The following is a 22,323-nucleotide window of genomic DNA, read 5'->3' on the forward strand; positions in this document are numbered from 1 at the left end:
ACCAAGAGGTTTCTGGGAAGTTTATACAGCAAGATTCAGAAGCCCTACCCTGCACTACATCAACCCTGTGTGCAAGATTGCTTAGATTTATACTCAGCAAGAGACTAAGAGCCCTTAGTCTGTTCATTTGCCTGTCCTCTAGCATCAGTTTTGAGAGATTCCATTCCCTGCAACCCTCACAGGTGTATCAGCTACCCAAATTACTTGTGACAGCAGATCCACCATGGTCATATCTGTGAATTTTAAGGTACAGCTGCACTTATGCCTAACTGCTGAATCAGTGTGACCTTGATGAAAAAGCACGTTTTCTCTCTATCCCCAGAGCTTATAAACGTTGTTCCCTCTTTGGACTATGACTTGTTTTGTGCAGGCAGAGGAGAGACATGGCAGTATTGAAGAGCGACTGCGGCAGCTAGAGACTCAATTGGAGGAAAAGAACCAAGAACTGGCAAGGGTAGGATGGTTTCTATAGAGCACATAGTGTTGGACTTCTTATTACTTTGCTTACAGCAGAACAGTTTAGGGCAGGATGTTGCCGCGGGAGGGAGGAGGATGGCTAAGTAGAATCTTCTATATTTGCTGTCACAATGTCAGTGTCCCATTCACAATGTTGCAGTACATGAGCAGCTAGCTGTAAAAGGCAGCTTCCCACGTGGTTGCCACAGGTCTTCAGCCACACTGTTGAAGTCCACTTTTTTAGGGGTGGGTTGTGATGACACAAAGTTGTAACATAAGAAAAACAGGTTGCTTAGCTGTGTGATGATCTGGAGGTGAGCCATTGTAATCTATCTGAGAGGTCCCTGCGCAAGCGCAGTAACCCACTTATCATGAATGCCAATGCATCACTATCCAGATCAGCCCTGCTGGATCAGAACCTGGGCCCATCTAATCCAGCATCCTGTTTCACACAGTGGCCCACCGGATGCCTCTGAGAAGCCCACAGGCAAGAAATGACAGCATGCCGTCTCTCTTCCTCCTCCCCACAACTGGTATTTAGAGGCATCTTGCCTCTGATGCTGGAGGTGGCTCATAGCCATTGATAGACCTCCATGAATTTGCCTCTTTTAAACTAGTGGCCATCACCACATCCCGTGGCAGAGAATCCCATAGATTAATTATATGCTGTGTGAATAAATACTTGTGAGTAGTTATTTACTCCCTCCCAACCATTTTACCCTTCGGAAAACCCTCCTGCCCCTTTACTGGTAAAAGGGAATCCTCAACTGATTCCCCTTTACCAGTAGAGCTTTGAGCCAGTTGAACCTACTCGGTTCGAACTCAAACTGGGTCCGGCTTGAGCATGCACAAAACTGAGCTGGACCGGGTTGACTCGAGTCCAGTCCGGATTCAAGCTAAACCAGCAAAACCAGTTTTGTGCACATCCCTATCCTACCCTTCCTCCCAGTACCACTGTCTCATCCACACATTGAAATCAGCTCTGCCTGTCTTGCTGATCCTGTGTGTGGAACAGGTAGCACTTCAGATAATGCTACCCTAGGGTTCATGGATTTCAATAAACTACCTAACAGCCTATATTTGGTTTCCTAGAACTCCTGACTGCATTTCCTAACATAGTTGGTGCCAACATGCAGCACAACAGCTGAGTCCTTCCCAGCACTGCCTAACAGCCTATCTAGACTTTGCATGACATCTGTAACCTTTGTACTAGGCAGGCAAGTCGCTGTGCAATCTACACATGTGTCACAAACCCATCTCTCTATGCTCCTAATGACCAAATCACCCACTACTAGGAGGCCCTCAAACCCCGGAGGAGTATCCTCTGTCTGCATTCCCCTCTGCCTCAGACTGATGTCCTCCTTCCCAGAGACCTTCATTCTCCATGACAGCAGCACGGGAGTGGAATCCTTCTATTTATTATTTATTTATTCATTCGATTTCTATACTGCCCTTCAAAAATTGGCTCAGGGCGGTTTACACAGAGAAATACTAAATAAATAAGATGGATTCTATCAGATTCCTGAGGGTCTTGTCCAAATACCTCTCTGCCTCCCTGAACTTCTCCAGGTCAGCCACCTTGGCTTTGAGGAAATGAACTTGTTCCCTGAGAACCAGGAACTCTGCACTGACTGCACAGCTCCAACTTCTGCCCTTCAGGCAGATATTCTACCTTAACTGGTGTCATTGGCTACTTAGAATATATAGAGCTTGTTTATTTGAAAGCTCAGTCTTAGCTGCAGTTGTTTGCTAATTAAAGATTTTAAGCTCAGTTCGCCAAGAAAATTACAAAAGTGGGCTAGTGCTGACCACCTTCTCATGCTGAGTGTCTCTTTTGTGATAAAGGGGGACCACTTGTATGCCTCCACGCACCTTTCCCAACTAAACCCCATGCAAAACTCCTTAGATATTTGTTAGCAAGCTCCTGTTCACAAAACTCGGGGTAGCAAATCTCCCGTAGTCTGAGCCTTGTCATATCAAGAGCTGCTTCCAAACTAAGCCACCTCAGGAATGTGGCCCTTCCCGCAAGCTGTGTGATTCACCTGCAGCTAATCCCCCTGCTCTGTCTCTCTAAGCACAACTGAAACTGCCTTGTCAAAAACAAACCCCTAGCCAACCGGAAATCAAACCAGTGAAATAGTTGCCAGTAAAGGTTTGCCACCCTTGTCTTCTAGAACCCATACTTGAATGGAGCAGCTCACCTCTAATGTTCTGTGCAATTAATATTGTTTTTTAAAAGGATCCCCCTCTTTTTCATAGGTTTCAGCATTAAGTAGGTTACAGTGCTAAAAACAAAGCAATACATCACAATGATTTTAAAAAACCCTAATAATTATAAAATAATATTGTGTTGGCCACAAAAGAAAATTGACCCAATAGCAGCCCTTACCCCTGCCCAAAAGCCTTTTGAAAGAGGCAGATCTCCACAATCTTTTGAAAGGAGAGCAGTGTGGGAGCTAACTAGCGGCTGTAGAAAAAGCCCTCCTCCTACGGATGCTCACTTCACGTCACCAGACAGCAGTATTAGAAACAGGGCTTCAGATAAAGAATGGAATGTGCAAGAAGGCATATAAATAGAGAAAAAGGAAAGGTTGTGCTGTCAAATCAGTATTGACTCCTGCCAACCACAGAGCCATGTGGTTTACTTGGTAAAATACAGGAGTGGCTTACCATTGCCTTCTCCCTCACAGTAGGAGATGGTGCCTTTCAGCACCTTCCTATATCACTGCTGCCCAATATAGGAGATAAATAGAGAAGGTGAACCTTAAGGTACTTTAAGATTGGGTTTTCCCCCTGGTAGAAATTGATGCAGCTGGACCAAAGATAGCTTGTTTCTCTTTCAATCAATGAGTAGTCTAGCTATAATTGTGAAATCTTTGCCACATTAAAAAGAGCAAGATAAAATAAAGGATCAGGCAGGCCTGACTCATTTTATCTTAATTTATGTCTTGCTGATGTTAATGTGGGTATTACTAAACTGGTTGCTAAATTTTTATATGGGGCTATGAAACTGACCTCTCGTCATGGGGTTTTATAAGGCTGATTGTGTATCTTTTAGTTATTTTATGCTGTATATTTATCCATGGTAACAGTCTAAAGTTTTAATCTTGTTTGGCTTATGGCCGTAAATAAAATGATTGATTGATTAAAGGATAATATCTGGGATTTTTCTCTCTCTTCATGATTAGGGCTATTTTTACAGCAGTCTTAAGGCAAATCTGGTTGGAGTTGTTTGTCTGATTTTGATTTCCCCCACAGGCCCGTCAGCGGGAGAAAATGAATGAGGAACATAACAAGCGGCTGTCTGATACTGTGGACAGACTGCTAAGTGAGTCCAATGAGCGGCTTCAGCTTCACTTGAAAGAGCGGATGGCAGCCCTGGAAGAGAAGGTATTGTGACTGGCCCATTCACTATGCTGTATTCAAGGAGGCTTTTTTAAGGAGTTGAAGCATCTTGATGGATCAGGCCATTGTTTTTGATTAGTTAACCCTATGTGCAGGCGTGACTCTTTCAAAAGTAGTGTAAGGACAGGTTCATCGTTGGTTGATTTAAAGAAAAATATTGTTGTAGTACTGGCCAGAGTAGAGAATCATGAAGACTGTCAGTGAGGGAGGGGTCCCTGCCTTGTTTCCTACCAGTCCAAGTTTATGGACTGCAAGGGCTGGAATTCCTCTTGTGTTCTTACCAAGTCTGCAGGAGTAAAGGACCCTGCTGATGCCTCTTGGGTGCTTGGTTGATATAATTTCAGTGGCTACCACATTAAACATGAATCATCACTTGACTTTTGGGATGCTCTTACTGTGCAAGGCTTCTTCATAGATGAGATCCCTTCACATAGCTACTCCATGCTCATGGAGTAGCTTTTGGGTAGTTGTTCAAGGTATATGTAGTGAAATTAAAAAAAAATTGAGAGTGGATAATTCTGGCGGGGGTGAGATTTGGGAGTGCTCTTGTTATTTTGATACAGAAGTGCTGAGTTTTCGCATATTTGTGAAGGGGAAGTTGGTCTCTTCTGTTGATATGACTATACAAATAAAATATTTTTATGTAATCTGGGGGGGGCATATACACCAGTTAGTTCACTTCCTACCTTGTACCCCAACCACTTCCTCCTCTTTCTATTAAAGTAACATCCACATATGTGAAGATAGACCTTCACTAGGCAGCTCAATAAGAAGAAACAGTCTCCATGTGTTCCTCAAGCGTTTAGAGTGAAATGACTTGTTAGCTGTCTTGAACCTGTCCAAAATACTTAGGGTTATTGTATGTAGACTGGTATAAAGAAAAGATTGTGGTTTGGGCTGGTAGCTTTTGAGCAAGTGTATATGTTGATTGTGTCAAGGAGTCCCTTTTCACTTTGAGGTTTCCTATGGCTATGATGTTGCACACTAAGATATTCATGGTTTTGGCAAGCCCTGCTGATGCTTGTATAAGAGCCTCTCTGCCAGTGCAAGTTACAGCTCCTGAATGGGTATGCCTCTACGTTTCAAATGCTGTCCAGTTCTCTTGTTATCAGTGTTGCCTGGAACCTGTCTCACTTCTTGTATTCCTCCCCCTGCTCTCTGTGTGTCGCCTTGAATTACTAAAGCACTGAAATGGAAGCAGATGGTACTCCCATATAGTTGGGACTTCACAGCATCAAGATATGAGCAGATAATACACATTGCAGTCGTCGAGCTGGGCTCATCATCTCCATGATTACAGAGTGCTTGTTCTGTGAATCAGGAAGTTCTGGATCCTTCTGGTGGCCCAGTATTATTCCCAACATTGAGGCCTACGCAGTAGCCACCGTGGAAGGATTCGTCAGCACCACGAGGCACTTTGAAGCCCTGCCTTTCGCATGCAGAACACACTCAGTCTCTTTTGGCAGCAAAGCGCATCTCTCTTCAGTTCTTTTACATCCACTGCAGCGTGCACTTCCTTCGGGATTTGCTCCTCCATCTCAGTTCCTGGAACAATAAAACAGCATTTTCCCTCATTATTTGTTTCCTTTACTTTCAGCCTGTTTTTTTAAATTATTCTCCTGCCAAGCATTTGGATTTGGTTTTGGTTTTTTGGTGGTGTTTTCTTGCTTTGACTCCCTTGACTACATTTTGCCTGCTGCTTTTGGATCAGTTCATCTCAGGCCTCATAGACTCAAGGAAAACATTTAAGTGTTGTGCCTCATGCCGCAGCACCTTACCCTCTTCGGACCACCACCAGTTGTGTCAACTTGGAAGGAGCAACTTAGCTTTTATTTACCGGCTCCATCTCTGTACCAACATTGGCTAGATTACTGGAGCTCTCCAGGTGTTCTGGACCCACAGCCTCATTCACAGGATGGGTCAATTCCAAGACCCAATGCTGGGACATTCATCCTCCTTTCCAAGTGACTATGAAGAATTCTATCTGTGGAAACTGAACAAGCTGGTCTTGCTTTGTTCCTCAGGGTTTAACCTTTGGGCCCCAATCCTTTTGAACTTGCTGTTGATCCTCGTCCCAGCCTCCAGTCCAATGTGCCGCTCCAGCACTTCCTTCTGTTCCTCCTTTTCAGGTTCCACTTCAGCCTGAACAACCTGTTGAGCCTTTATTACTGCCTACTGCTCCTGTGGTACCTGACAAGCATATTTCAGATGACTTTGTTTCTGCATCGGAATCTGACAGTGAGTCCACTATTACAGAGACTCAATCTGGCACCTCACCAGATGATGATGTCCCTAATAACCCACTGGACTCTCCACAGAAGAGACCAAGTCTTATAGAATTGAGGTCTCTGAAATGGCAAAAACACTTGGCCTGGAACTAAAATATCTGGCCAAAACTGTCAGTGACCCAGTTTATGATTTTATGTCTACATCCATCACGTCTGCTCCTGCAGCCTTACCCATGCTGTCTATCGTTGTCAACTCAGCTAAGTCAGCTTGGGAAGCCCCGTCATCTACAGCCTCAACCTCCCATAGACTAGAGAACGTTTATCTAGTGCAGGTGGAGCACTGCCAATTTTTATTTAAGCATCCCTTCCCCTCAGTTTTTTTAGTAGTAGACTGTGCGCTGTCTTCAAAATCTGGAAAGCGGCATTCTACTCCAGTAGACAAGGAGGGTCGGAAACTAGACCCGATGAGGCAAAATATGTACTCTTCCTCCTCCCTCTGTATGAAAGTGTCTAACTATATGGCCTGCATAGCAAAGTTTCATTACTCCATCTGGGAGGAATTTAAGTCAGACATTCAAGATGCCCCTGGCACCTTTACAAGCCCCTTTTACAGAGCTCCTCACTAAGCATCTGACGGAGATTGAGTTTCGCACCATGTCCAGTGCTATATTGCTTCACAGGCATACCTGGCTTCAGTTGTCCTTGTTACAACAGGACATGCGGGACAAGATTGAAGATTTGCCTTTCAATGGGGTCGGTGGGGCTTTTCAGTAAAGAGACTTATGATGTGATGGAGCGAATGAAAAAAAATTTTCAAAATTCACTGCTCACACTTTCACCTCCACTTCATCAGTGTCACACCCTATAACCAAAGGTTTCAAAGGCCTTGTACCCTCGCTCTGACAGGAGAGATTTCTGACATACCTTCCCTCAAGGGCAAAGCAGGCTGTTCACACAATGAGGAAAACAACAACACAAGCCTAGAGGACAAGATGCCTCCAAGCAAAGTCTTTGAATTTCCATACCCTTGCCCATTGCTCCCGCTCCTTCCTCTATCTGGCTCACTCCCTACTTAGTACCCTGGCATCTTATCACCTCCAATGCCTGGGTACTAAGTATCATCTCCACCAGCTATGCCATAGAGTTCTCTCCACTTCCCATCATGGAAGTAAAATATACCCCTGCAACTCCTACGCTTCAAGCAGAGATACAAGAACTCTTACCCAAAGGAACAATAGAACCAGTCTTCCCAAAGAACCAATGGGCAGGGTTTTACTCCCAATATTTTCGAGTGCCGAAGAGGGATGGAGGTCTTTGTCCCATCCTGGACTTTCGAGCCCTGAACAACTTTATACTCACAAGGTATGCTGACTTTTCAGTAGCTTCTTTCCCTTTTGTTGGGAGAGGAGTGGTTCGCCACTCTGGACTTGAAAGACACTTATTTCCAAGTCTCCAATTGACCATATCATCGCAGGTACTTGAGCTTCACAGTCAGGGACCAGATCTTCCCATATAGCTCTCCCTCTCGGGCTGTCAACCACTCCACATGTGTTTGCAAAGTGCATGCGTTCGGATCGTCACCCATTTGAGGACCCACCCCTCCTTTTGTTTTTTCCTTGACACACCTCCTTGTTTAGACCCAGACAGAGACACTGAGGTGCCTGTGCAAATTGTTTACATGTTTCTTTGGAGACAGAATTGTATGGATAAGAGCCCCACGTAGGTGGAGAGGGGGTGACCGGGGGGCAAAGTGACTGAAGTGTGCTGAATCTAGAGCAATTGTTTACAGTACCAGGTTGACAGGCATGGAAAAATCCATCTGAAAGCTATAGGGGCAGATCTAAGAATCTGAACCCTATAAGAGAAGTTGTCTTTGGGCAATATGGCAGAGAGCAATATGGAAAGCAATCCCCCTTGTCTGTCTGTCTAGCTCTTGAGTATCTTCGCAGAGAGAACTTGCTAGAGCTTGCTAGTGCATAATATTGCATAGCTGATATGCAGAGCAAGTCTCCTATGACAGCATCATCCGGCCCAGATCCGAGATGCCTGCTTCCTATTCGGTGCCAGCTTGAGTGACTTGAACTGGGATCCCATGCTTGACTGCCAAGCCTAGATGGGTAATTATGCAGCTCCTTTGCCTTTCCTGGAGATTCTCCGCTTGAAAACCCTCCCCCTCTTCCCTCCCAGTCACTGATAAGCAGAACTGCTTGTCTGAGCTGCTGGTTCCCAGCCTTTCTCCATTCCCTCGCTTGTATTCCACCCCCCACCCCCCGCATTCATCTAAGTTGGTTTTCTTCCCTCCTCGTCTCAATGGAAACTGTGTTTTTGTTTGATTTGTTCAGTGAGATTAGAAACAAACTACATGCATGCAGCATTAGAGAGGTAGTATTGTGCTTTGAACTTGATTACGAAGTATTGCTAACATTGTATGGAGCATTACCTAGATGCTCCAGTTGTGTTTCCATTTTCTTACAATAAAGCTTACATTCCTTCAATAGTTACAGTGTGGTTTTCTCGCTCGCTCACTCTCTGACATCAGTTTTTCCATGAGCCATGTTGGGAACTAGAATAGAATGGGGGCTGCAGCACTGGTTTTCCCTTCACTCTGTTGCCTGTTGACTGAGCATGCACAGAGTGCAGGTGGACCTCTGATGGTAGCCAAAACAAGGCGTTTGATCTTCCTTCAGCTTCGGGCCGCCAAATCTTATTCTATCGTACTTTGATCCAAACAAACAGGATTGTCTAATTCTTCTGTCAAAGTACACATGTCTGCACAGTCTGCCATGCTCCCTGGTTGGGGGTCCAGTTCCCCTTTTTTTCATCCAGACTGTAAACACTTTTTAAAGGGTCTAAACAATCTTTTTCCTCCAGTCAAGGAACCAGTGAAACCCTGGAGTCTTTCTCTGGTTCTTTCTATACTCACTGAAGCTCCTTTTGAGCCCCTGCCATCAACCTCCCTGAAGTTGCTTACCTTCAAAGTAGTCTTCCTCGTAGCAATTGCAACAGCTCGGATGATTAGTGAGCTTGCTGCGCTAAGAATTAACATTTCCTATATGGTGTTTCATCCTAACAGGGTAATGAGAACTAACCTGTCATTCTTTCCAAAAATAGTACTGGATTTTCACATCAATCAAGACATCGTCTTACCCACCATTTTTCCTGGCCCCGTAATGCCACTTGAATACTCATTGCACTCTTTGGAAGTACATAGGGCAGTTCTCTACTACTTGGCATGTACTAAAAACTTCTGGTGTACTCACAGGCTGTTTGTCGCATTTGGGGGCTCTAGTAGGGACAAACCAGTCTCCAAGCAAAGACTGTCAGAATGGCTAGTCCAGGCTAGTCCTCTTCTGCTACAACAAGCAAGGCATTACTCCACCCTCTGCCATCTCATCTCATTCTATGAGAGCAGTATCAAGATCAGCTGCACACCTGTCTGCCTCTAGCTTCACCGACATCCACAAGGCTGCCACCTGGTCATCGGATCAAACATTCATTCAGCACTACGCCCTTAGCATCTACTCTGCTGCTGAGGCTGGTTTTGGGCATTCTGTGCTTTTAAAAGTTCTTTAAATCCCACCTCCTACTATTAGTGAGCGAGCTACTCACCCAGTGTTGGGAATGATACTGGATCACCACAAGGACAAACAGGTTGCTCACCTGTAACTTTTCATTCTTTGGTGGCCCAGTATCGTTCACAACACTCACCCAGCCTCCCTACTTATTGGATACACTTACCTTCTTCCTTCAGTGGCCTGAAGAAGCTTCTATCCAATGTTGTCCATCCAGGAACTGAAGAGAGAGGCGCTTTGCTGCCAAAAGAGACCGAGCATATCCCACGCAGGGGTTCAGAGTGCCTCATGGAGCTGACAAATCCTTTCATGGTGGCTACTGCTCAGGTGCAGAGCCCAATGTTGTGCATGATACCGGGCCATCAAAGGATCAATAGTTACAGGTAAGCAACCTGTTTTTCAGGGGAGCTAGCTCTTCCTTGCATCAACAAGGATGGCACTCAATGCCATTTATTGCCAAATCTTCCACTCTAGCTAATAAGCCTAGAATTTAGAGTGCTGATGGGCCATTACCTCTTGTATTATCTCATTTATGCCAGTGGTGAATAATAATAGCATTTTACAAGCATTAAATCTAGGTGTAAGTGATTGTGTGTGTGTTTAGGGAGTGATATTCTGGGCTGAAAGCCTGGTTGTTGGGCATCTGGGAAACAGTCCTCTTCTAGTGCAGTTTAGTTTAGGAACTTGGCAAGAAGAATTGTCCTTTGCTCAGTTCAGATTGTTACAGGTTTAAATGTCCCTTGTGGCCTCCCTCATAACATTTACCTGTAATTGTATCAGTGTCTAACTTTTGATGCATGGTGGTTATATGGTCTGGCGGTCTCACCAGAGGCCCCATGAACTGTTGTGAGGGCCACTACTGTAAAAGCTGCTGGGTCGTTTACACTTACCATTACCTGTTAGAAAGTGCAGCACCATACTACCTAATGCGGGATGGCCAACTCAGTACCTGCTTTGCCTACAGCACTGCAAAGCTTTCTGGTGCTGGGGCGTGGTATGAGTTAGCTGTTCTCACTGCCCTCAGAAGCAGCCTGTAGCCAAAGCATAGGTGTCATGATGAATGTTGCCTGTGGTAATCATGCCAGGCCCTTCTTGGCATATCTCCTGTCCTTTCTGATATGTAGCTTTCATTCTGGCCCCTCAGAGGTTTTTCCATAAAGCCACTTGAGTACCTTTTCTCAGTTTACTGAGAAATTTAATTTAGTGGCCCATCAGCACTCTAAATTATAGGCTTATTAGCTCAAATACTCAGTTTGGGTACCTTTTCTTAGATTGACATTAGTAGTTGCACTCTCTCTTCATAATTACTCATATTTGCCTTTCAAGAATACATTATTGCAAGAACTGGAAAATACACAAAAACAGATCGAGGAGCAGCAGCATGATAAGGTAAATGCCACTCTAGGGCATTATGTTTAAGGAGTGGCTGGCATGTTTGTTAATGTGCATTTTCAATGCCTTGAGGAGAAAAGCATTGCTATAGCATGGCAGAAAATGTTGATTGCTTGGTCTGTGATACTTCTGTACTAGCACCTCCTTTTAGGGATAGAGAACCCCAGTACCAAACTGCATTCTTTTCCTGCTAACACAATGTCCTCACAGTGTGCTATGGTGGCTCCTTTCTGTCTAGATATAGGTGCTGCATATCACATTATCAGGAATGGGATCTGGATTAAATGGTAGAAAGTTAAGCTGTGAGAAAGTTAAACCTAGTGTGACCATGATTATCAGCTAAGGGAAAGCCAGTTATTTCTTATAGACCAGGAATCTTTTCCAGGGACTTTTACACACAGCAGGCTTTAATGCAAGTTTACTGGGGGGGGGGGCTTTACTATGAACTCGAAGTTATCCCCCCAAAATGATGCAAATAGTGGATTCTTTTTTTTTACCCTGGATATAAATTGGGCTATACTCTAATACACAGTGAAAAACCCAAATTGTGTGTGAACTGCTCCCCAATATTTCATAGGGACTTTGAGGTGAATCTGGCTGATACGTGAATGCACCGCCTCCATTCTGGAGGAGATGCGAGTTAAAGGGCTTTAAAAACCCTGTGTAAAAACTTCCAGGTGGTGATTTTTGCATGGCAAATATTCAATTGTATTAATTTTCCTTTAGGTTGCACTTCTGCATCAGAGATGTCTTCCTAGCACTCAGATTTCACAATATTTTCTTATTGAAAAAATAAAATTCCCCTAGTTAGCTCAGCCTTTTGTGATATGTCAACCACCCAGAGATGAAAGTTTGGGCGGTATAGAAGTTTGATAAATAAATAAATATGATTGCCATATGGAATGTTAACTGTGCAACTGTCGCAGGCAACTCTTAGATGGTGCCCATGATAGCAATGATCGTAAGCACTGGAGTTCTATTTGCCTGCACAATCCTTCTCTGGCTAATCTGTCTCTGTAATGAGTGAACCTGAGGTTCCCAAGTGGCTTTCTCAAAAGACTGCCTTGACACAATTCACTTTTCAGTTCTTTGCTGGATGAGTGGTTTCCCTCAATTTACAGCAGTAGCACAGGAGTTCTTCTCTGGAAGTATTTTTTAAAACAAATATCTGAGTTCAGATTTGTTCTTCTGAACCTTCTCCAGCACTATACATTTCCCTTCTCCTAAGACTAGAGTGCAAAACAATACATTTTATTAAGAAGTGTTACAGAATGGTGGGGGGAGAAAAGTAGCTCAGCTGTCTCTCTGCAGCAAAACTATATTCCTGTAGCAAATTTGCTGCACCCTATCTCTAATGTGTGAACAAAAATTGGTGCTATTATCTCTGTGAGGGATATCATCATTTTAAAAAATGCAACTGAGACTTGTACTCTGTGATCTTCTGGATAAGCTCTTAGGGTTAATTCTGTCTGTAACTGTGATTTTCTCATGGAACAATCCTTTGCTAGCCACAATCACAGGCATTCTCCGAGGACCAAAACCAGTGTCTAAATGACCGCTACTGTGCATCATGCAACAGCTAAGAAGTTCGTGCTCTCCTTTTCACTCCTTTGCCTGCCTCTTTGCTCTAGGTCCTTTGCTTTCCTTTGCTTTGCCTCCAGCATGATTTTCTAGCATTGCCTGCATGATATTTTACTTCACAGATGTGTTAAAGTATGTTTGATATGGTTGCTTTGTATGTAGTATAAACTAGGAAAATATTAGTATACTGGGTCCAGAGAAACAATATTTTGTTTTATTCTGAACAGAGAAGGCTGTCAGATGAAATCGACAAGTTGAGATTAGAAATTGACCAGTTAAAGACAAGAAGTGGATCTTTTCTTGACAGTGTACATACAAGGTAAGGAGTCTCTGTTCCTCCCCCATGGCCTGGCAAAATTTTCAGGAGGTTACTAATTGAACCCATCAACTGCCTCAGGGAATAACCGCTCTACTGGGAGGTTTTTCTTTGAACCAGTGGATGAGGCTATGTTGTCGTGTTTGGAAAATGTTCACCTTGTTGAGATGTTTCTTGCAGTCCTGAGTTCTGCAAAGTGAGGCAGAAGCCACAAGAAGTAGCTGCATTTATTCTAACTTATGGGAACTTTCTTTCCAGTTTATTAGTTGTTTTCTGCACTACTTGGATACAAGCTGCTCAGGTGTTACTTCCACATTGTTTTCAGAACTCTTCATTTGAAGACTGCCTGAGTCCAAGTGGGAATATCCCAAATGGTCACCTTTCATAGGAGGTGAAATGTTGGTCTTCTGCTTGCAGGATGGCTGCTTCATAGTAGAGCTTTCTTTGTGATTATCTCTCCTATAGTCACTGTCTTCACAGCCCTCATAGGTATCAACTGTTTTTAAATTATAATCTTTATAATTTAAATATTTTAATCGTCTGCTTTTGCAGACAGTTTTTATGTTTGCCGTTTGCTGGTCAAAGACCGTAACAAAGATGATTGATTGATTTATCTCTTGTTTCATGGGGTTTTATTTGGAATTCCTAGCTGCGTGGATTTTCTAAGGAATCATGGCACAGACTTCCAAATAATACAATAAGTTTACACACAGTCACATTTTTTCATGTCTCTTGCTTTTTCTTCTCTCCACAGTTGCCACAGTTCTCTCCACAGTTCCACAGAGTTCTCTCCACAGTTTCACAGAGCAGAAGGGAAGGCTCAGTCTCCCTTTGCCTCCAAGGTCACCATTGGGGTGAGGGATTTGGGTGCAGACACAATACACCAAAGGGCATGTTTCCCCTGAGCTTGTCCCCCACCCCACTCCAACCTTTTCAAAGAGTAAGAGGGGGCTCCATGTTCTTAAAAAAACAAAAACAAACCCCTCTTTCTTCTCCATGTATTGGCTAGGGGAAGTGAACTATTCCTGCTTTCCCGAGCCAGCACAACCAATCCCGCTGTCTCTGGTCAGGATTAGCATATATGTGCTATCCTCTGCTCCTGGGAATGTTATTCAGTCACAGATGGATGTGCTACCCATGGCCAGAGCCAATTTGGGGGAGTTCATAGGGAAAAGGAGGCTGCTTTGACCACTGCATATTTTTCTGTAAATTTAGGTCCTGACCACAGATTGGGCTTCTAGCAGACACTTCACTAATATGGATTGGAGGCTTTTGTTTCCTATTATAGTAGAAGGAAGTACAAATCAAATCACAAAAAGCTTTCCCACACTCCTGCATCTTCAAATTGCTAAACTGGCTTAATAAAAGGTAGTTGAAGGGAAAATCCAGCTGTTTGCTATCCCTGTGTGAATCCAGAAGAGGGCGCAGTCACATAATGTGCTTTCCAGCAAAACAGCTATGACAGCTAAGCACCTGCAGCTCTCCAGCCACAATTGCTTTGCTTTGCTTCCCACCCTTTTTGTTTCTCTGTCTCACTGGTGGATAGCATAGCAGGGATGGCCTTGAGTTTCAAATCATCTGAAGATCTTTTTTACAAAATAAGGTGGAATCCATGCCTAACTCATTATTTTGCTTGTATGTGTCTTATTTTCTACCAGATGCTCTGCTTTATCCATAGATGGTTTAAGTATACTACATTGTAAGGCTTATTTCATTAGTACATTATTGTTTTGAATGTTATAAAATAAATATTGAACCTCCAAGTTCAAGTGCTCTTTGTTGCAATCTATTCCTTTGGTAAGTTGCCTGCACCATGTAATATACCTCCTGCTCTTAGAAGATTGTGCCTTTTCCTCCTCTTCAAAGCATGTGTAACCAGGTAGGCATGCTATGATTATGGGCAGAACAGATCTGTGCAAAATCTGGCAAACAGTGAAGCGGTTACATTATTACTTTAGCATGCGTCATCGTGTGACTCAGCTGGCTTTCACCATGATAGCATGTAACCCATTTTTGTCAGCTTAACTGTGCAACCATTATTATTTCAGCATATGTAGGGTGTTGTGTTCATCTAGGATTTCTGTGTGTGAATTGGCTCAGAGAACGAATGAACAAATGAATATGATTTCTGCTAACTGAGCAAAGAGGCACCTTTTTAAAATAGTGATTCTATTAGATAGATAGAGAGCCAGCGTGGTGTAGTGGTTAGAGTGCTGGACTAGGACCACGGAGACCCGAATTCAAATCCCCATTCAGCCATGAAACTAGCTGCGTGACTCTGGGCCAGTCACTTCTCTCTCAGCCTAACCTACTTCACAAGGTTGTTGTGAAAGAGAAACTCAAGTATGTAGTACACCGCTCTGGGCTCCTTGGAGGAAGAGCGGGATATAAATGTATGTATGTATAAATAAATAAATAATAATAATTCTCTTTATTTAGCGGGGGAGAGCAACTGGTTCTATCCACACCCAGCTCAGTATCCCTCCAGTGACTGTTGCTGGTGTCTAACGTGTTTCTTTGTAGATTGTGAGCCCTTTGGGGACAGGGATCCATCTTGTTTATGATTTCTCTATGTAAACAGCTTTGGGAACTTTTGTTGAAAAGTGGTATATAAATAGTCGTAGTAATAGTTGAGGCTGGACAAAAAGGATTATAGTGAAAAGAGAAAGTTGAGGGCATGTTCAAGCAAAGAACTTTAGAAACTCCTATGCTAGGTAACACCAATAAATTTTGTAGCCAGATTTCAGACGATGAAACTAGAATCTTCAGAGGGAGACCTCAAGTCCAGTTATTCTCTACTGTTTGACCTCTGTTTCTGGAAATAGGAGGCATGTTGACATGGTGAACGTGTGGCCACTGTGTTAATGTATAATTTATAGGAGTTAAAGAAATTAGAACCAAAAACAATGAAGGGAATTCGCTGCCAAAATATAATATTAACAGTCCAGGTTCTAGGCTATTCCTGGTTCTTCCCTATAGAGCAGAGGGGTCAGAAAGAGCTGCAAATGGATTCAGGCTAGCTGATGGCAAATATGACAAACCACTTGTTCAAGCACTATTTTTTAAATACCAGCAGAGGTTTCAGTAACAGATCACTTTCATGTCCCACCTCCAATCTTAGTGATATAGAAATACCTTTCATGTATAGAGAGATGCTTCAAAACAAAGCATGGCAGTTTTTTGAGCCAAAGGCTGTTTCAGAGGTGAGTGTGTATCAGTTGAAACTCTTTCTGCTTGCACAAAAGGAGGGAATTCGTTGTCAGGCATAGCCAGAGTATGATGACTTTTTAAATGGCCCCTGCTTCTGAACACCTAACAGGCCAGTTGGTAGGACAGGAAAATCTTGCACGCACTGGGGATCTCAGCTGTCACTCTTTTCCTTGGATCGCCTTCTTTGCAGCCTGAAATGGGATTCAGCCAGTGTGTTGACAGATGGGTTGGTAGCCTGTGTGTGAGCCTAGTGTGTGTTTGACAAGCTGGGCAAATCAGTGCTTTAAGAATATTACTTGAAAAAGTTTTGAATTAAGAATGTTGACACATGCATATGTAAGAGACATGGAATTTTAAGCTTGCTTCATTCATTTTAAATAATTAAAAGCTAGTACAGAGTTAACGTAAGAACAGCTCTGCTGGATCAGGCACAAGGCCCATCTAGTCCAGTATCCTGTTTCACACAGTGGCCCACCAGATGCCTCTGGGGAGCCCACAGGCAAGAGCCCACAGTGCATGCCCTCTCTCCTGCTGTTGTTCCCCTTCAATTGGTATTGAGAGGTATTGTGCCTCTGAGGCTGGAGGTGTCCCACAGCCACCAGACTAGTAGCCATTGACAGACCTGTCCACCATGAATCTGTCTAAGCCCCTTTTAAAGCCATCCAAGCTGGTGGCCACCACCACATCTAATGGCAAAGAATTCCACAGATTAATTATGCGCTGTGTGAAACAGGATGCTGTTGACGGTCCTCTTGTCAGTTCTAAATTTCCCAACCTTCAGTTTCATGGGATGACCCCTGGTTCTAGTGTTGTGAGAGGAGGAGAAAGGTTTCTCTGTCCACCCTCTCCACTCCATGCATAATTTTATACACTTCGCTCATGTCTCCCCTTAGTTGCCTCTTTTCCAAGGTAAAGAGCCCCAGATGCTGTAGCCTAGCCTCATAAGGAAGGTGCTCCAGGCCCCTGATTATTGGTTGCCCAGGTTCTTTCGACCTTGGCAGGCCATTGTAAAACTTTAAGTGGCAAAATGGAGGCTGCTTATTATTTGCTAATCAGGAGAACACTGATTTAAATATTAAAGGTCGGGTTTGACAATGTTTGGGTTGTTGCATATTGCAGTCTTAGTTGAACAGTCTATTTAGTGATCTCATTCACATGGGAAGAAACACAGAAATGGTATGGGCTAGGGCTCAAAAAATGATGCTGGAGCCGGGTCTTGAATGCCACTGGTAATCTGTTTGGGGAATAGCATCTTCCTACCCCTTCTCCAAATGATGATTGGTGGCATTTCAGCTTCAACTCTTGGGTGACTTTTTTTTTCAGTCCTAGAAACATTTGGGTAACCTTTTCCATGCATATTTCTTGTTGTTGGGTCACAGTGCTACTGAGTAGTTCACTTCCCTGATCTCACAGGCAAGTTCTTTCTTTCTTTCTTTTTTATGGGAGGAAGAGAGAGAGAACTGGAATGAACTTTGAGGGCTGGCATGTACCGCGGGAGGGACCTGTAGTAAGCAGGATTGTTCCACCTGACATACCCAGTTTGGACTGCATATTTATTTTTAGGAAAAGCATATTAAAATGTTTAAATTAGGATTTTCTTCCTTCTAAAATTTTAGACGGCATCTATTTAAATGATTACTTTAAGGCAGTCTACCATACTCAGAAGGATGCAACATGTACAATCGCTGTTTATTTTTTCCATAGGTCCCTTGTTGGAAGCACTCCAGACCTCAGGTATCCTCTGAGTACTATGGTCCATGCACCATCTGAGCCCTTTGGAACACCCTCTAGCCTTCACCGGGCACCAAAGAGTCGATTTGCAGCTCTGCGGGAAGAACCCTCCAAAGTAAGCCCCTGATGTTTGCCTTGCTTCATCTAATCTAGCAGGCAGCTCCAGTTACGCCCGCACCTTGGAGCATATCACAGAATATTTGTGATGGCAACAGCTGCAGCAGCTGTCTTGGGCCTTTTAAATGAGGGGCTTTGGCCTTTCGTTTGGCAGTAACAGCTGCAGACTGAACCCCTTCTGAAGGAAAGAGACTCCCTGTTGTGCAGAAAGGCCACTGGATGGTGGCCAGGACAGTGCTTATTTGATGGGCTTTTGCAAAGAGTGGGAGATGAAGTTTCAAAGGATCTTTGCCATGCTGTGAAATCTGGGCAAGGAAGAATCCTCCTGAAGCCCATGTTTTAGTGTTTGATTTGCATGCGTTGTTGGTATTTATTTTAATTCTAATTTGGTAGTTTTAATTATTGTTATAAGTAACATTGACTCTTGGAAAGGCAGCATATAAACATTTTAAATCAATGATGTTTAGGCATCAGTAAGCTGCCCAAGAGAAGAATTGCCTGGCTCCTATAGATATGGCTACCCTTGAGAAGACTTGCTGGTGACAATAATTAGTTGGATGTGGTAGGGAAGAGAGCTGGTCCTGTGATAGATATGGCTACCCTTGAGAAGACTTGTTGGTGACAATAATTAGTTGGATGTGGTAGGGAAGAGAGCTGGTCCTGTGATAGTAAGCATTAACTGTTCCTTTTGCTAAGCAGGGTCTGCTTCAGTTTAGGAACATAGGAAACTGCCATATACTGAGTCAGACCATTGGTCTATCTAGCTCAGTATTGTCTTCACAGACTGGCAGTGGCTTCTCCAAGGTTGCAGGCAGGAATCTCTCTCAGCCCTATCTTGGATATGCCAGGGAGGGAATTTGAAACCTTCTGCTCTTCCCAGAGCGGCTTCATCCCCTGAGGGGAGTATCTTGCTCACACATCAAGTCTCCCATTCAGATGCAACCAGGGCAGACCCTGCTTAGCTATAGGGACAAGTCATGCTTGCTACCACAAGACCAGCTCTCCTGCATTTGGACAGGGGACTGCATATGAGTAGTGTATTATATTCCCCCCAGGGGATGGGGCCATAGCTCAGTGGAAGATCATCTGCTTGCTCTTACAATGCAGAAGGTCCCACATTTATTTCTTGGGATCTCCAGGTAAGGCTGGGAGAGACTCCTGCCTGTAACAATCAGTATAGACAACACTGAGCTGGATGGATCAATGGTCTGACTTGGTATAAAGCAGCTTCCTATCTTCCTATGTCCCCTTAAGAGCATTCAAACATTCAAACTTAAATGCAACTTTAATTCACTAAGTTTTATGTTGGTGTACTTAAATCAGTCCGCAATCTTGTCTACTCAAGATGCTAACACAAAGTCAAAAAGTACTTGCAGTTGGCAAATGCCTTGGAGAAGCTTCCTGCACAGAATAGGGGCTAGACTAGAAGATTGTCAAGCTTCCTTCCAACCCTAAAATTCTGTGATTCTAAGCTACTTGCTTCAAGGGTTGGAGACATATAAGAGGGTTGATTAGGTGCAGTGTGAAGCGCAAGGAACATTGTTAAGCTCTAGTGTTTCAAGAGCTGGCATTTTTATAAAGTCTTACAAATCCATTATAACATAGGGCACCTATGACCTTTGTTGAAACGTGATATGTAAATATTTGTTCAAGTAGTAATAGTAGAGTGGAGGGTAGAACTTTGATGCTGCTTTCCCCTACCTTATGTAAGTATCTGGACTTGCTTTTTGCAGTGTGAGACTATCAGGGCAATCGCAGAAAATCAAGCACTTGCTTGCTAATAGAGACATGGCCATTACAGGAAAGATAGTTTCTAATGCCTTCGTGACCGTGGAGATGCACAAGATTTATTTTGAAAAACGAATACTAGACTGTTACAAAGACATTAAAGCATTCTTTAGTGTACGGTTGGTGCTTAAAATGAGATTTTGCATGATTTGTGGCAGAATATAATAGTGACATCTGGATATTTTATTATTTGGTTCTGTGACTGTATTCATGCTTTGTTTTTATTACAATCTATAGTTTAGACAAAGAAATATACTACTTAACTTATTTAAAGATGATATGAAGGTCAATGGAGCACATGCTAAAATTCTCTCTTCTATGTAATTATGAAAAGCACAAGGTGTTGCTCCATATTAATTCTGGCAACTCTAGCTCTCTAGCAAGTACTTTCCAGAGTGTACTAAATATAAGAAACCAGCAATCTCTCTTAACCAGAGAACCCGGGTTTTTTATTGTTCCTTTTACATATCTGTAACAATACCAGTGTAGTTTTCAGGCATTATGAAGTCCCTGAAATCCATCCCACCCCCCAGTCCCAAAGTGCATGGGATATCTTTCTTTACCTTTGGATAAAATGCCTTGCAACCATTATGTCACTTTCCAGCCTGCCCCAAACATCTGAGGCAAGGAAGAACCAGTCAGGTTTTTTCTTCTCTTGCTTTATTGCTATCTCTGTCTGCTGTTGCAGAGAGCCAGGCTTTGATACCAAAAAATGTTGGGGGAAGAGAGCAAAGATGCAGCCATGAATGGCGTATGTGTGTGCACACACGTACATGAGAGAGATGGGGAGAGTGATCATAAAATCTTGCTTGTGGATAGAACCAATGTAAAAGCCTGCACTGTTTGCCATGCATTTTTTTCAAGTGTAGGACATTCTTAGTGAGCCATTCCGTTGAGGTAAGTACAATCCCAGCATAGCCCTATCATTAGGGAAAAACATGGATAGTCTAGGCTGAATGCCCTTAACTATGGTGTCTTTGAAAGCTCATACGCCCCGGAAATTTTGGGAAATGGTATTCTTCTCTTCTACCCCTCACTATTGACCCCGATAGATTATGGGGAAGTACTGCCTTGCATCAGTTATATTGTGGGTTTGATGTCTTTAGGATTGGGAGCTTGCACAGCCAGGTGGGGTTCTGACCGCCACAGCTCACACCTTTGACAGTGACCCAGAGATCTCCGATGTTGATGAGGATGACCAGGAGACAGTCTTTAGCTCTATGGACATGCTGTCTCCCAGTGGTCATTCTGATGCCCAGACCCTTGCCATGATGCTGCAGGAACAGCTGGATGCCATCAATGAGGAGATCAGGTATGGAATTTACCAGTTCAGTTCATGGTGTATGGACTTCAGGCCATGTGTATGTAGAGAGCAAAAGGCTCTATGCTTTATCTCTAGTAGGAATGGGTGGGGGAAAAAATAGGAAAGCCATATCATTGGTCACCAAGGACAGAGCAAGATAAGTCTTAGACAGAGTTCAGACTGGCTGAAAACTCAGGAACAGATTGCCAAAAGATTCCATCAGTGTCTTGGACCTCTGGGCTGTAATAGTGAGTAATTCTGAGAAAGAAAGAAATTATCTCAGCAATTTCATTTGGACTGCCGCCCAGAAAACAGTACAAATCCTTCATTCATCTCTTGTCTCATCCTTCCAAAATTCTCAAAGCACCGTGTAGACAAAATATAATAGTCTCTGTAAAACAAAGGATAAAGAAATGCACAATTGTAGCACTTTCTCTGGAGATCTTAAAAAACAAAGGGGAGAGGGGGCAGAACCTCAGAGTTGATGGAGATTGGAAATGAAATCCAGTTGCCTCAAAGTAACCCAGCCATGTAGGGACACAGAATGTCACTTTGTTCCTAAGGGGCAAGTTGTTAATGTTGCCTCAGCACTGAACTATATGCAGTGAACCAGCACTGTAACAAACCGAAGCATATCTGTTTACATTACGCACATGCCCTCAGAGAGGATGTTAGTACTTTATAAACTGGGGGCGGGGTGGGGGGGGGAATCCTCCTCCTGTCTCACAAATGAAACTGTGAGCTTTTTACCAATGAGAAATCTGAAGCAAAGAAAACTTTACCTTGGGTCTGCAGTGTGGTGCAGAAAAGGAACCAGGCGGCTTCTGGTTCTTGCTTTCATTTTCTATTGAAAGTTGCCTTGCTTTTTTAGTTTGGCAAGAAATATACTGACGATGATGATGGATTAAAGCATTATAAAGCCTCACTCCTTGAAACATTTGATCATATCAGGATCTCAACTTGAAGTACAAATATTGGTTTTCTAGCCTTTCAGGGTTTGAAATTCTCAAAAATGTGAGTCATGTGTAATGGATGCAGGATTGTGTGCCCGAGAGCCAGACACAATAGCTCTTGGGAAGTAGCTTCTGGCATCTAATTGAAGGGTGATGTTCTAGCTTCACTTGTGTATTTCCATGCTTGAACAGGGACCAGCCTGCTCAGTCAGGTAGATGCAGTTGCACTGAAGTTGGGGGGCCCTCTGGGGGGGAAACATAAAGTAGGGGA

The 22,323-nt window shown here is 43.4% G+C and overlaps 1 protein-coding gene across 12 annotated transcripts in view; it reads left to right on the top strand.

Moving 5' to 3' along the window:
• The window catches only part of PPFIA4 (PTPRF interacting protein alpha 4), a 211,518-nt gene that overhangs the window by 136,192 nt on the left and 53,003 nt on the right, over positions 1 to 22,323 (top strand). For 10 of the 12 annotated variants that reach the window (XR_008305632.1, XM_053243184.1, XM_053243185.1 and 7 more), the window contains 6 exons: positions 375 to 454; positions 3,715 to 3,846; positions 10,988 to 11,050; positions 12,862 to 12,953; positions 17,865 to 18,006; positions 20,903 to 21,108. Coding sequence is in view for 11 of the 12 variants with exons in the window: in XM_053243184.1 (XP_053099159.1) it covers positions 375 to 454; positions 3,715 to 3,846; positions 10,988 to 11,050; positions 12,862 to 12,953; positions 17,865 to 18,006; positions 20,903 to 21,108 (715 nt within the window). In the remaining variant the exon portion in view is untranslated. The remainder of the gene's footprint in view (positions 1 to 374; positions 455 to 3,714; positions 3,847 to 10,987; positions 11,051 to 12,861; positions 12,954 to 17,864; positions 18,007 to 20,902; positions 21,109 to 22,323) is intronic. The other 2 variants (XM_053243192.1, XM_053243191.1) reach the window with 1 other exon arrangement.

This window comes from Hemicordylus capensis, chromosome 4 (genome assembly GCF_027244095.1).
Source record: "Hemicordylus capensis ecotype Gifberg chromosome 4, rHemCap1.1.pri, whole genome shotgun sequence".
Lineage (NCBI taxonomy): Eukaryota > Metazoa > Chordata > Lepidosauria > Squamata > Cordylidae > Hemicordylus > Hemicordylus capensis.